We start from the raw sequence: 14,290 nt of genomic DNA, 5'->3' as shown, positions 1-14,290 counted from the left end.
ACATTTCATTAAACCTCCCACCCAATGGACACTTTTGAAGCCAGTTTGGAACTTCAGGATTGGCTTCATTTTATTGGCCCAGAGGTTGTTGCTGGGCCTAAACCTTCGAACTACCAAACTGCGACCATTGCACGTTAACCATGTGTTTATTATCGTAACCATGAAACTGGTAGCCTACTGTCCAACTGTCATGTCATTTGCAAACGACCTTTTTTGTTGTTTAATAATAATAATATAATAATAATCCTTATTTGTAGAGCACTTTTCAAAAACAAGTTACAAAGTGCTTTAACAAGTGTAAAGAATAATACAAAAAAAGTATGAGGACGTGTCAAAAAACAGTTTAACAGAAAAGAGCACACATCCCATTTCATATCTTTATTAAATTTCTCTTACTGTTATATAACTGCACAGACTGTACATATTAATATCTGGATTTATGCAAGGGCATATCAGAATTACCTTAATGTGATCATTTACTGTGAAGTTGTAAACTTGTCCATTTAAAATACAGTGTACATTTAATCTTACAGTTTTTATCCATATGCCAATAACATTACATGCACATATTCTCTTGGATTTAGTTATCCAAGTGCAAAGATTTAACCTATAACAACTGCTCTTTCGCTAGTGTAAGTACATTTCTTATGGATTTATACCTCATAATAATAATAATAATAATCAAAAACATGCATTAGATCAGATTAATTTGCAACTCTTGCAAGAAGGAGACACAATGAGGCAAATATTCAAACTACTACTGTGTATTACTATGCACTCTAAAAGATAAAATGACTAGAATTGCATTGAGCACATCAGTTCCTCTGTATGTAACGAGCCATATTTACTGAAGGCAGCTACTGGCTAATTGTTTTGGTATAATTCTGAATGAGACCTTGGAAGTACTGCTGCGTGTTTTTGTGGGGTTTAAAAATTATGATGTAACACTTTGGGAGGAAATACCACAACAGGAAGGAGTAGAGACTGGAGAGTACTGCCAGAGCATTAAGAGTTGGGATGTGCTTGCCACGGTAAAGCATGTACTCAGTGGTAAAGATGATCCAGGTGAGGATCAGCAGGAGCAGGCAGAAGGTTATTGCTTTGGCCTCATTGTAATTTTTTGGGAGGTCTTTTCCCATGTAGGAGAAAATGAAGCAAAGGGAGCACAAAGAAAAAAGTAAAATCACGGAACCTGCTGATGATTCAATATTACTGTCACAACTAAGTATGATTTTGTCTGGGTACCAAAACGTTTCATTGTAGGGCATGGGGGGGGCATAAGAATATCCAATAAGAAGTAAGACTGCCTGAGTAACAAATGCCACAGTGATGACCAGCCATTGTCCATTATATTTCATCCACCAAATGTGGAGCTTGGGAAACTTGGCAGCTATTTTGAAAATGCAAACAATTTGAAAAGAGCGCACAACAAAACATGCTAGACAAACAGTGTAGAACAAAAGAAATGGCAAGAGCCTTAAGATACAAAAGGAAACTGTTGGCTTACCAAAGTAAAAGAACACACTAAGACTACTCAGACTGAGGCAGCCTAAAATTAGGAAGCACATCGATCCCCCAGCAGATCTGACAATAGGGGTACTATAGTTGATGGCAAAGAGAATGCACATGGCTAGTGTGAGGCCCACCAAGGCCCAGGCCCCGATCATGATCAGTATAGCCCCACTGTCTGTGAATGGGATGTACTCCACGTCCCGCAGATTGCATGATGTACTTCCTTCTGTAGACCATTCTGTCTCCTTACAGTTAATGCAATTGTAGGCGTCCGCTGTTGAACATGAAACAATTTGTCAGCAAAGTTAAGGTTAACTTTTGATGAAATAACAGACAACTTAGAAAGCAGTGTTTTCATATTGTATATCGTTTGTTGTATTTTATGTTCTCCTAAGATGACTTTTCATATAACTCAAACTTGCATTAATTTTTTAAGCTAGGTTAGGCAATTTAGTATGTTTCATTATATTTGTTGAATTACTCTTAACATCCTGACAGCAGGACTCTTAAAAGCATGGCCTGGCCTATACCTTCCTGCCTACTCGCCTGCCTGTCCGCACTCAGAAAATGTGTTTTGGGTGAGTGGCTTTGGAGGGAGGCCTGAAGGTAGGGGGTAGGATTTTTTCAGATTGGAAACTGTCAAAATCTAGCTGTCTCATGTTAGTTTCTCCAAGTTGCCTACCCAAGCTTTACATATCTTAAAGATAATTTTAACAAGACGGTAATGTATTGCATAATGAAAGGAAGCTGGTCCAACATGCAGTTGAAGACAACAGGATATTCTTATAACCATTTTCCACAACAGGTTTTTTTCACAGCCCTCATTTACTCAGTAAGCTCTGGATTCATTGGAATGTTCATTCATCAGAGTGGAAGGAGACCTATAGGGGTTATTAAATACAGTATATAGCATGCACCCTAACACGCACTATTTTCATTGCAGTCTCTATGACTTTCTTGCTAGACTAAGAGGCTTTTCAGACCCTCTCAGCGACTTTATTTCTGAAAAGTGACTAGTGACAAATCATTGGTTATTTAGACTATGACAGGTAAAATGGGAAACACACACACACACACACACACACACACACACACACACACGTAATAATTTACCTGTGCTGTTGACATAAGTTCCATTAGGACAGATTTCACAAGTGAAGCAGCATTTCTGAATTCCACTAGGCTGTTTTGCATGTCCTGCAGGACATTCTGGGTTACATAGGGAAGTGGGCACCTGTACAAGACAATTATTAAGCAACAAATAAAATGTAAGTGAAGCAAGAAAGAATACTGTGAAGAATGTTTTTATCTGCAGAAAAAGATGAAAGTGGGGTTTTAAATTCATAATTTTATTTATATTTAGACCTCCCTGCAAATTACATCATGAACCACCACCATTGGTTGATATTCTTAATTTTATATTTTAAGCATGTCACGCTATTATTAAACAAATGTTTTTATTTAATCATATTCTGTACAAACAGTTATACTGCATTACACTAGACCTAATAAGGAAAAAACAACTTACTTCTCCCTTTGTGTACCACTGAATTTTGGTGGTGTTGATGAAAAAATTGTCCCGTGGATTAAAGTTATAAAAGCCGATTTCCTCTGCATCACCATTATGGTTCCAGAAAACTATAGAATATGATCCAAACGTGGGGTCACCATTCTCATCAAATTTAATACGGTGGTTTAAAAGTGTGAAGTTGGACTTCTTCAGCTCTGCTAGAACCTGATGTGGACACACAAAGTCCAGATGACAATTACGGTCATGTGTTCACAGTGGACATATGAGGTGTTGATTAAATAGAATAGTTTTTTTTTTATCCTGTCAAGAAGGAACTGCACTTTGATTCCTCCCACTACAGGTTGTAGAAACTGATAGTGACACCTTGATGATAATAAGAAAGCCTGACAAACATCTGCATGAGATTGAAACATTGCTTTATCAAATTCAATGTATTTGGAGTTTTATGGAGAATGTGTGGATCTATTGCCTGATGTTTACCTGATTGTTTGACAGGTTCAAGGCTATGTTTAAATCTCTCTGACATTATTACAAAGCAGACTTATATGTTACCTTCAAAATGACATATTTAAGTTAAAGTAATCAGAAACATAAATGAGCAAAATATAAATACTCATATTATTTGTATACTTACCATGTATGGGTGCACTGTAATGTTGCCATTACATCTGCCAGCTCCACATTGCAAGACATTGTGTAAGGCATGAGCAATTGCATATACAGCAGAATAAACAGGGAAAGAGAAAGATGGGTCTGCATTGATGACATTTTCTGGACTCAGGTTACTGCAGTTGCAAACCTGATTACATAACGGCTCTTGATTTTCTTTTTCACACTGAGTCTGTTTTTTGGAAGCATAGATGAACTCACTGAAACCTGGAATTGTCATAAATGGCTCAGAAACCCCAAGTACAGTTCCGATATTTTTGATTCCTGTTTCCTTGGGGAGTCTCTTGTTTAAAGACCATGCATCCCCTGCTATCCAGACCTTGTTGGTGACATTCAATTGTATTGCTGAGTTAATGACAGGTTCAGCAATCCATTCAGGAGCAAAAACAATAATGACATGTATGCCCTGTGCTTCTATCTGTTTAAACATTTGGGAGTAATTTGTATTTACGGTTAGACCTTTGGTGTACGCCAGGCAGATGTCAGTATCTTTAATCTTGTTAATGAACAATTCCAGGCCATCAGTGCCATAGTCATCATCAATGTTAAGGAAAGCAACCCAGCGCCAGCCAAAGTGCTGCACAATGGTAACAATTGCTTGTATGATGTCTTTATTGGGATGCACTGTTCGCAGGAAAGAGGGAAAATTCTGTTTTCTTGAAAAGACAGAACTAGCAGCTCCATAACTGACCTGTTACAGAAGAACAGAGAAAATGTCAGTATTTCAGTGAAAATACATTTTCAAAATTTAAAGCAGTTTTTCATTTTTTAAAATTTATTTAAAACTGTGATCACGTGATCTAGTAAAACTACAACAGTGGGCAAATTTACCATGGGAATGAGATTCATCATGAAGAGTGGGGCAGTGGTCTCCGTCTCAGTGCTTGTATAAATGCCGACCACTGCTATGACTTTGGACAGATTCTTTTGTGGTTCAATCCATGGTTGGATCAGGCCATTGACTGAGATGAGGTCGAAAACACCAGGAAAATTCATTATGTCCGAGCAGTGGTCAAATATCTCATAGCCAAGAAATACATTTGGCAGTAGGGTGGTCGAGTTATTGATTTCCTCTACAGAGAATCTCATCATCTGAAACCTCCGATAACTTGACAGAATGAAGGGTTTACTGTGAACAGAGAACACAGTGAGAGGGTAAGAATTAGTTTGATTGTTCAAATAGTACAGTTTGTGAGGGCTGTACAGACATGGATACGTAAAAGAGGATTTTACAGAACAAGGACTGAGGTCAATAATGCTCACTTGATGTCCTTTAACAACCTTGATAACAGGCTATGGTAAGTATGAATGAAACATTCTACTAGCTGTAGCATTTGAAACAACACTTTTGAATATATAAAAATCTAATCTGGTACACTTTGCGTTCACTGGTTTCATCTTCTGAAGGTATCTATTCAAACTGATTATGAAACTCACCTGGAGCAGTCAGTTGCTTCTGGTCTGTCATGATGAAGAGAGACATCAGCTTGATGAATATCAAAAAGTCCACCTATCAGATAATCTCCTTTCAGCCGAAACGCTGAGGTTGGGACAGTGCATTGGCACAAGGCATGTAGAAAAGATTCCAGGAGACACAGAGAAGCAAGGAAATGTTTCATTTTTGTTCTTCATTCATCACTTACCAATCCGATGTGAACTCTAAAGGGATTTGCTGCTGCCTTAAGTAAGTAATGAGACACTGGAGACAGTTAACCACAGTGATAATTTCCATATATTTGGGAGTGTATGAGGTGGCATAAATAGGTACCTATAAATGGTTGGAGGAGAATATACAAATCACTATGCAAAAATCATCAAAACTGCTGCTGCAGAGAGGTCTTGTATGCACAGGCTTTAACAATCATCATGAGCAAAAAAGTTTTATGGCCCTATAGGCCTACATCTGGTAATCCTAGAGATCACACATTCCTGCGATTGGCCAACTAACCAAATGTACTCAAGTTTAAAACTTATAAGCATAAAAATGAGAAACATATTTAACATTCATGGGAGACACTTCACCTCGATTAGAAGATTTTGGCTTTTTAGTTTACTGTGTGATAAGTGTCTGCAGAAAAGCGCAAAAAATAATAAGTTGGAGATGAATTCTGATAACAGAATGTTGCACTTTTTCTTGTATTTCTCATCGCCAATTCAGAGACATTTATTGATTTTTTGTTTAAGTGAATTATGAACCGTATTAAAAGGGTGTCGACTTTAGGGAATAGAATTGTATTGACACCTTGGGCCCAGACCAAATGTTTTGGTTGTTGATCCTCTAACTCTCTTCCACGAATACCTATAAAATATGAAGCCGACACCCATGTACTGTTCGAAGGGACACAGCCTCTTTAATAGCATTTGGAGTGAAAAAATTACACTTAAGTTATTAAAATCAAGTTTTTTGTATATAACTGTAGCACAAGAAAAACAATAACATGCAATTCATGAGAAACATATTTAATTAATCAAATCTAGAACCCAATTAACCAGTTCTGCTTTCATAAATTTCAACTGAAATGGATTTAAATTACTTGGAAACAGCATGGTAGTTGGAAGAAAAAAAAATAAAAATCTCAAAAAAAAATCATCATATTTTAAAATATATATATATATATGTATATATATACACACACACACACAAATCCTCCACACAACCCTTTGAAACACAAACTTTTTACAGGAAAATGTTTTAATCCCATACTACAGTGCTGATCAAAGTTTAGTCATGACAGATAATCCCCAGCATTCAGATAAAATTGGGGAAACAAATCAACAGGTTTATAGAAAAGAAAGTGTGATCGCCACCCACTTCATCCATTTGTTATAATAAAAGCTCTCAATCTCTGTTTTCTTATGTTTCCTCTGCAAAAGAAAGAGAACAAAGGTTTGCTTGGAATGACTATATTTATCATAACTTTTTTCAAAGTAAACACAGAATATAAAAGACTACAACAACTATTCTACACAAATCGAATGGACTTCAGGCTTTGAAACACAGATGGTAATGTTTCGAAGCGAAAAGGTCGTCGGGGTAAACTGTGTGTCTATGCTTGACTTTAATCTCAGATTAGACCATGTTATGAACTGGACTTAAATACTAGTTGTGCACTTTGAAGACAGTTTGTTTTGAATAATGATCCACATAATGGTGTGAAAAGATGAGGTAAAGCAAATTCATTGACTTGCCATTGCAAGCTAAATGAAAAATAATTGAAGAATTTAGTTTTTTGGGGCGGTCAATGACACAGTATCCCATCTGTTAAACTCTACAAAAGGCGCAAAAGTAGAAAGAACTGATTAAAGGTAGACTACGGGCTACAAGAGACAAAACTGGTTGGGGTTAGTGACACTCACTTTGAATTATGCATTCAATGATGTGGTGGGTGACTGAAGATTCAAATAAAGTCACTGATAATCATTAATATTGACGCTTGCTCCGCTGGCTATGCTAGTTAGAATCAGGTAATACACATAATTGCATGAGTTGCCTATTCAAGATAAAAAGAATGATTTACGCTGGAACATTTCATGAACTATGATGATAGGTGTTTGTTTTTGCCTATCATGAATGCATATTCAAGTGAAATGTGACTAATTTCTCCAAAACTGGCTGAGACACTTGTGAGCCAGAGCAGCCACACATTCTTATCACAAAAGATGAGATTCAACTTGAAGACCGTTGCATTTCCGTCAGATTTCATCTTACACATCTAAGCATGTTATTTTGATCCTAACACTACTGACTTTCAGTGTATAACTTGTTACAAATAAGTAGGTACCAATATATCAAACGTTGGCAGATTTATTTCACTTGGGTGAAGGAGGTGCACTGAAATCACCATCATTTAGAAGAAGAAAAAAAAAAACAACACAAATTTCACTGCAAATTTTTCAGTGTGGTTCCTTGCTTGGTGACTTTATACTTACCCAGTGGGGTGAAAAAGGCAAAAGGTAGCACTGAGTCTCACTTACTACTGAACAAATGCAGACCAATCCTAAAATGAGGATTGTGGTCATCAAAAACAAAAAAACAAAAACTTAATAGACAATGGCAATATTCCCAGACTAATTTGATCCATGCTGCTCATTTCCTCTCCAAAGCCTATAACCACAGATCTTTTTCATATGATGTTTTCATGTTAACTGTTCCGCTTACAAAAAAAAGAAAAAGAAAATAAATCTCTAACCCTGGTCATGTCCCGACTAACTGCGACCAATAAATTTCAAATGAGAAGGAAGGGAAGGGTAAATGGGAGCTTTTAACTAGCAAACGCTTTCCCTGTGTCGTCCTTGCCTTTGTATGTCCTCTTCCCATGTGTGAAGGGTAGGTATCTGTACTTCACCATGTGCTAGAGAAGGTGAGGGGAGAAAAAGAGCAGAATTACAAACAGGCATTTCTAGGGTTTGCTCACACATCTTTCACAAAATATACCATGTGATGGAGTGGCACATTTTTTTCTTACAAAAAAAAAAAACGAAAGAAAGAAGGGATTAGCACTTTTAGTATTTAAAATAAAACAAATGCACTGCATATAAAGGATGGACATAACAATAACGCAGGTGAATAAAACAGCCCTAAACATATGACCTTTGTGAGGGTTAAGTTGATTAGTTTTGGTAAAAGCTTTGTCAGAGGGTTGTTGAGTCATCTCTTCTTTTAATTTAATGTTGTATATAGTCTGGTGTTCCTGACATTTAATACAGCTCGTGTGCATGATGAATACATTTGGCTTGCTTTTTGGATGAATTACAACATTTGCATTAACTTGACTCCAGTACGGTGTCTATGTTCAGTACACGTGCTGTATGTCAGCCAGTGTATAATAATTACCTTGATCTGCCTCTTCATGGTGATGCAGAAGAGCATGATGAAGTACATTACAAGTATAGGCCAGAACACTGGCACATTGAAGGCATCAAAAAATGTGCAAATCATGGCGATGACGATGCCTTTTGTCGCTGAATGCCTGCCAAGAAAAGTAACATAATAATTTTAAACAGTGCAACCACCTTTGTAACATTGAGGAAGCATAAATCAATAACATCCTCAACTCAAACCCACAGTCATAAACTGAATGTGTCATCTACGTCTAGACATTTAAAAAAAAATTAATCATTTCGGGATCAATGTGGGGGAGAGTAATCCAAGGAATGGATTTAATAAACCCAAATTGGAAAATGCAGTAGCATATAGCATTAGTGGAAAATTAATTTGACTAACAGCTCTTAACAATCTTAACAAAATGTTGTTGGCTAAGCTTAATATCTTAATGTATTCTAATGTGATTTATTTTCTCAAGTTCAGTCTAAGCTATTAACAATTCACTACTACTACACTTAGTTTAGAATAAAATAAAAAACCCTGGTCATTTACATTTTCAAGTTGAAAAACCCCCCTGAAATGTTTGACACATCCACATAGAAAGGGGAACCAAGGATTATCTTTTCATACACCAGGCAAATGCCAAATGTAATGTATGTTGGCTGATGAAAAACTACTTTCATCTCATCCTGCTTCAGCACGAGGACACAGAGTTTGCATAAAACATGACAGACAACACACACTGTAAATGGTGGAACGAGTAGGCTTAATGCTCAATAAGCAGCATTTCCATTGATACACCATTTTTATAATGATTGAAACTGCTCAACAATGTTAACAGTCACAGTGAAAGTTTGTAAAGCCATGCTTAAAAAAGGCTAATGAAAGTTTTTATCCCTTTAAGAGAAGGTAATGCTATAGGGACAATCTATGGATGCCAGGAACGTAGTACAGATTAAGTTGACAAGCAAATACACACAGGTGAATTCAATCCATTACCTTTGGTTTATGCTAAAATGCAACTTCCTTTTACAAATGAGCTCCACATGACTTAAACTTTGCCCATACAGGTCATTTGAGAGAATATGAATTGCAATCTCTCTGTGGATGAAAGTGCTAGGTGCACAGACCGTGAACTGCACTCACCAGAATTTGAATTCAGGCAACCTCCTGATGAAAGGGCGGAACTCCTCATTCTGCTTGGTAGGAAGGGATGGTCCGTCATCTGCAGGAGAGATTTCAGGGTGGTGTACAAGTTAATAAAAGTTGGGAACCTTCAATCATGACTAAGCATTTAGCCCAACAATATCCAAGCTACAACATACAAAAAAACACTATCTGATGAAAAGTATGATTAAGGTTCTTTTAGTTTTTGAAAAGACTTAATAAGTGTGGAACTCAAAGTAGTCTGAAATGTTTTCACAATCTATAATAACAATTGTGTATAAATGAAATGCTTGTTAAAACTACGCAAATTATTTCACAACAGTTTTTGGACATTAGCAGTCACTGCTGTGTTCTTTCTTATTAACAGTGTGGCTGGCTCTGTTTTCTTAGATGTTATGATAAGTTTGACTTGTGGAGCTATTTTCTTTGTCCATTTGGATCTATACATCTCAATGTTACTTTACCCAGTTCCAACTAAACGCTTTGAGGGGAAAAACTTAATATTAACTCCATATGGAGATGTATTAATGTACAGCAGTTTCAGATCTCTTCAGACAACTATATCTCCTTAGAAAGCTTTCATAACAAATAACAACAAGTTGGCGCTTACCAGTATCATGTATAGAAAGCATTTTTAGTAACATCTGATTTTAGCTTCACCTTTGATGGAATTGATAATAAACTTAATTGTTACCAGTAAAAAGCCTAAATAAACAGGCAGCTAACATCTCAAGAGGTAACCTACTGCTAAGTACACAACACGACCCAGTTACAAAAACTGATCCGATTTAATTGAGTCAACTTGCCTTCGTCAAGCAGTGAAGGATCCACTTTTGGCGATAGAAAAGCAATGAACAGGTTGAGATGGTAGATTCCCAAAGCATATGTTACTATATACCAGCCCTGAAAAGTAGTATAAGGAACATCAATATATTAAAAGGCTTTCTCGGCAGCTAGTAAACAGTAAAAAAGCACATTTGTTAGTAAAAATTACATACACAAATGAGCAAGAACATTTTCATGGAAACAGAAAGGCGAGTGGACCAAACATCCATGTTACACATTAGACAGAATGGTCACAACAAAAAAAGATGTACAGTCACTCTCCTCTTGGAGGGTCACCTAAGTCACCTTGGATGAAAAAAAGTACAGTACAAAGTCTCAAGAAACTGGATATTGCAGTGCATTTTGTAAAAGTATTGCTTTAACTATTTACAAGTTTTACATTTTCTGCTGAGCAAAGAATATACTGTACTAAATTTGAAACAACTGAAATAAACACTTGCCTGTAGTATGTACACTCGGATCATGTAGACAGCAGTAAGTAGTAGAGTGCTGGCCCATCGCACTGCATAGAATGGCGTTGACTTGTCTAGCCATGACTGATAGATCTGTTACAAAGAAATTGACAAAGGAATAAAAATGAAGCCATTAGAGGTGGAGAGTGTCACCTATGAACATTTCACAACCTTACAGAGCCACTGAAAAACACTGTCACTTTCACTGTGAGGAGATACAGTGATATAGGACATTAAATGGGCATCTAATGACTATCATGACCCTAATTTCTACTTACAGTAAATTAATACTGTAATGTAAGAATCCCCTAACCCTTGAACCCATGACCTTTTCTGCATGACTGACCAATACAACTGGACAAATCGATGGCCACCTTCTCTCTTATAGCAAGGATGCACTGATAACACTTTTTCAGCACTGATGCTGCTGCTGAGTACAAAGCTCGAGGAATACTACTACTGAGGAGCAAAGAATATGCGATAGAAAAAAGGAATCTGAAAACAGGAAAAAGTCCTACACTTGAACACTGTGCTGCTAATTTACAATTGAAACAAAAGAGTATTAAACCTGTGTGCGCAATTTTCAGGATATCTGAAGATGGCAGCACCACTGGTCCTGTAACATTCCACTACAGAAGTATTTCTGAAAAGAAAGTGCCACTGGCATAACCAATTCATTCCATGGAAGTGACTTTTATCACCACCAATTAAACTGATACCCATCAGCATTTTAGCAGCACATTTAAACATGTGTTAGGAAGGTAATTAGACCAGTGCTTAATAGTCATGAGACACACAGCATCACACACAGTATCAAATTATTTAATCCCTAATTACTTAAATGATATGATATATGTGTGACCTGAGTGATAGACACGTTACCTGTCCAACCCGTGTGAAAAAGGCAGAGACTACAGATGGCTTCCCATGGATTGACTCCCCAACACTGTCCCCTTCTGACATTCTGCCATGGAAGATAAAAAACAAAACAAAACAAACAGACTTTATAAGCTGCAGCAGCCAGTTTTATTATCTAGCATGCACAAGTCCAGCAGCTCCCATTCTTGGATATTTTAGCTGGAATTTCAATTACGTTTGTAAGACAGAAACTGTTTCCAACAAAACACGCATCTCAACGTTGACTTAACGTGTCGTTTTATTTACATTTTTAGTCATGTTTGATGTCTTAGTAGGTGTAAGTGAGAAATTGGCCTTTGCGCTAAAAATGGAAACAGGTACACTGGATCTCTGAACTGTAATGTCTGAAACATGTTTAATATCTGGCTTCATCTATAATCACGATGCTGTGCTATGAAGAAATATCAATCTAATAGCATTATTGTCATGAATTGTCATATTTTTGAATATTCTTTAAAACATGAGTTGGTATTATAGATTTAGTTCTAATAATAAGCATCTGGTGAGCTGAAAGGACATGGAGATTTCGGTTTTCTCAATTCTAAAAACCCTGATTTTAAGTGAAGGTAATGACAAGAAACCCACCCTTAAAAGGGGAAAGAAAGCAACGACTGAAATTTGTGATCATCTTTATAGAGAAGCAGCCGTTTGGAGCTATAAACAGCAGGACAAGTTTCTCTGTTATGTACTCTTTCAACTGTGACGAAGTGAGTCCAGCTGAGCAGCTGTCTGACAGATACACATGAGCACTGCACGGGTATCAGAATGATGTCCATGTAGATTACGGACATGGGGAAAATGGCCTGGAGAACAAAATTTTGTGGTCGCTCTGTTAAAATTGACAAACTAAGTAACGATTTTGTAACTTCAAACTAATGGCTACATATCTCGGCTACGTTTACTTATTACGTTACTTTAAAGAGACCCATTGAATTCACTACGAGTAAATCACGAATTTCCTAGGTACCGTTAAACGGGTTTCCACTTTAAACATTGTAGCTTGAGTTCTGTTCCGGTTTTGATTACCAAATTGCACTGTATTACCATAGCCAATACAGGGCATTTTTATTATTCATTTAGACATGTAACGTCTGCTAAAAAACGAAAGACCGTGTAGAACTGGTCGGGGTTGTGGCTAACATTAGCTGCATCACTAGCTAACAGGCACAGACAGACACGAAATCAGCTGGTAATTCTTATTTATCAAAACCGACTCTTTCGGAAAACCACAACATGGCTACCATCGAGACAGATAATGCAATATCTGTTTTGTCCGTGATATTATGTTAAAATTACTCACGTTAGCCAGAAAATTGTCCCAAGAAGTAGCTAGTTAACTAGCCATCTAAATGTACATTGCCCTTTCGCCCAAATTACCGCTTGTATGGGTTATGTAGTTTTAATAAAGGTTCCGTTAAACCATATCGGCCCTTAAATTAATTTAAGTAACTACATTTCCCAGAACTCACGCGTAGAGCACTGGCAACAGAAAATGTAGTTCATGAATGGCTGTATTTCCATTTCAATTTATGTTTCTCAGGAAAACGTTGAACTACAAATACCAGCAAGGACTTTGATAATCTGACAACTCACTTCCGGAGATACGGTAACATACTACGTTGCCAACGGCTCCACGGCTAGCCTACTAGCCCAGTTGGAAATCAATCTATTCTCTAGTGCCCACATTCATATTCACTGAGCGATACAATCGTTTTGAACTGTGTTTCTTAGTTTCCATACCTGCTTGCATCTCTTGGTTGTGTTTACAATTGCCGTGAAAATAATCAATGACAGTCCTTTCTTACCTGAATCGGCCGCTGTGTCACTACCCGGCTCTACCTAGCTAGCTAAACTAGCCACCTCTCGTGAAAACTGGTGTGAACACGTCAGTGCTTCCGCGAGGATTCGAACAAACGACAGACAGGATAGTAGAGTCCCGAAAACCACGAACTACTTGATAGAGATTGAATAAGAGCTATGAATGAACAACACGTCCCTGCTCGAGTAATGTAAATAAATACCATCTTAATTTCGATGCATTTCTTATTAAACACTAACTAGATTTAGACTATAACGTTACCCTTCAAATAAAAGTCATACCAGTTATTAGTCTAAAACCTTTTTTGACTTTGATAAAAAGAGACATTAAAGTGAGGCAAATAGTTTAATATCCATAATTTTAAGGGGAGAATAAACACTGAACTTAACAACCTCAGAAACTAATGGACATTGACATTGACAGCAATAGTTATATAGGTACACATCTTAATCTTTACAAAACTGATAACAAAGAACATATTACATTGTGGTAATGCATAATACTGATCATAAGCACAAATAATCCTAGATTATTTTACTTTTAAAGTATTA

General features: G+C 36.9%; 2 protein-coding genes across 4 annotated transcripts; both read right to left on the bottom strand.

The window, feature by feature from the left end:
- Nucleotides 1–806: 806 nt before the first annotated feature.
- Nucleotides 807–5,331, bottom strand: LOC123975493 (taste receptor type 1 member 1-like). Its single transcript, XM_046057020.1, has 6 exons — nt 5,150–5,331; nt 4,544–4,841; nt 3,678–4,403; nt 3,041–3,247; nt 2,626–2,746; nt 807–1,786 (listed from the first exon to the last, which is right to left on the bottom strand). Exons 1-6 carry the CDS (start codon nt 5,329–5,331, stop codon nt 858–860), a joined length of 2,463 nt encoding a protein of 820 aa, XP_045912976.1. The 3' UTR covers nt 807–857.
- A 707-nt stretch (nt 5,332–6,038) lies between these two features.
- Nucleotides 6,039–13,870, bottom strand: rer1 (retention in endoplasmic reticulum sorting receptor 1). 3 transcript variants are annotated; one of them, XM_046057023.1, is made up of 8 exons: nt 13,726–13,870; nt 11,885–11,966; nt 10,991–11,095; nt 10,511–10,607; nt 9,684–9,762; nt 8,547–8,682; nt 8,010–8,064; nt 6,039–6,577 (listed from the first exon to the last, which is right to left on the bottom strand). In XM_046057023.1, exons 2-8 carry the CDS (start codon nt 11,963–11,965, stop codon nt 6,567–6,569), a joined length of 564 nt encoding a protein of 187 aa, XP_045912979.1. In that variant the 5' UTR covers nt 11,966; nt 13,726–13,870; the 3' UTR covers nt 6,039–6,566. The 3 variants fall into 3 exon arrangements, with proteins under 3 accessions (XP_045912979.1, XP_045912977.1, XP_045912978.1); XM_046057021.1 differs by having other exon boundaries at nt 6,039–8,064; XM_046057022.1 differs by lacking the exon at nt 13,726–13,870 and adding an exon at nt 13,221–13,368 and having other exon boundaries at nt 6,039–8,064.
- Between the last annotated feature and the right edge of the window lie 420 nt (nt 13,871–14,290).

The sequence above is a fragment of the Micropterus dolomieu genome, linkage group LG08 (genome assembly GCF_021292245.1).
Source record: "Micropterus dolomieu isolate WLL.071019.BEF.003 ecotype Adirondacks linkage group LG08, ASM2129224v1, whole genome shotgun sequence".
NCBI lineage: Eukaryota > Metazoa > Chordata > Actinopteri > Centrarchiformes > Centrarchidae > Micropterus > Micropterus dolomieu.
The sequence above is the reverse complement of the archived record's forward strand: the minus strand, read 5'-3'. Positions and strand labels throughout refer to the sequence as shown.

What these genes read in the sequence shown, in the direction of transcription:
- LOC123975493 (XM_046057020.1), bottom strand. Translation starts at nt 5,331, where the DNA reads ATGAAACATTTCCTTGCTTCTCTGTGTCTCCTGGAATCTTTTCTACAT. An exon ending in GAAGCAACTGACTGCTCCAG is followed by an intron (nt 4,842 to 5,149) that starts GTGAGTTTCATA and finishes CTCTGTTCACAG; the next exon opens with TAAACCCTTCATTCTGTCAA. An exon ending in AGTGGTACACAAAGGGAGAA is followed by an intron (nt 2,747 to 3,040) that starts GTAAGTTGTTTT and finishes TGTCTTGTACAG; the next exon opens with GTGCCCACTTCCCTATGTAA.
- rer1 (XM_046057021.1), bottom strand. Translation starts at nt 11,965, where the DNA reads ATGTCAGAAGGGGACAGTGTTGGGGAGTCAATCCATGGGAAGCCATCT. An exon ending in TTTTCACACGGGTTGGACAG is followed by an intron (nt 11,096 to 11,884) that starts GTAACGTGTCTA and finishes TCTTTGTAACAG; the next exon opens with ATCTATCAGTCATGGCTAGA. An exon ending in CCATGAAGAGGCAGATCAAG is followed by an intron (nt 8,065 to 8,546) that starts GTAATTATTATA and finishes CACCTTCTCTAG; the next exon opens with CACATGGTGAAGTACAGATA.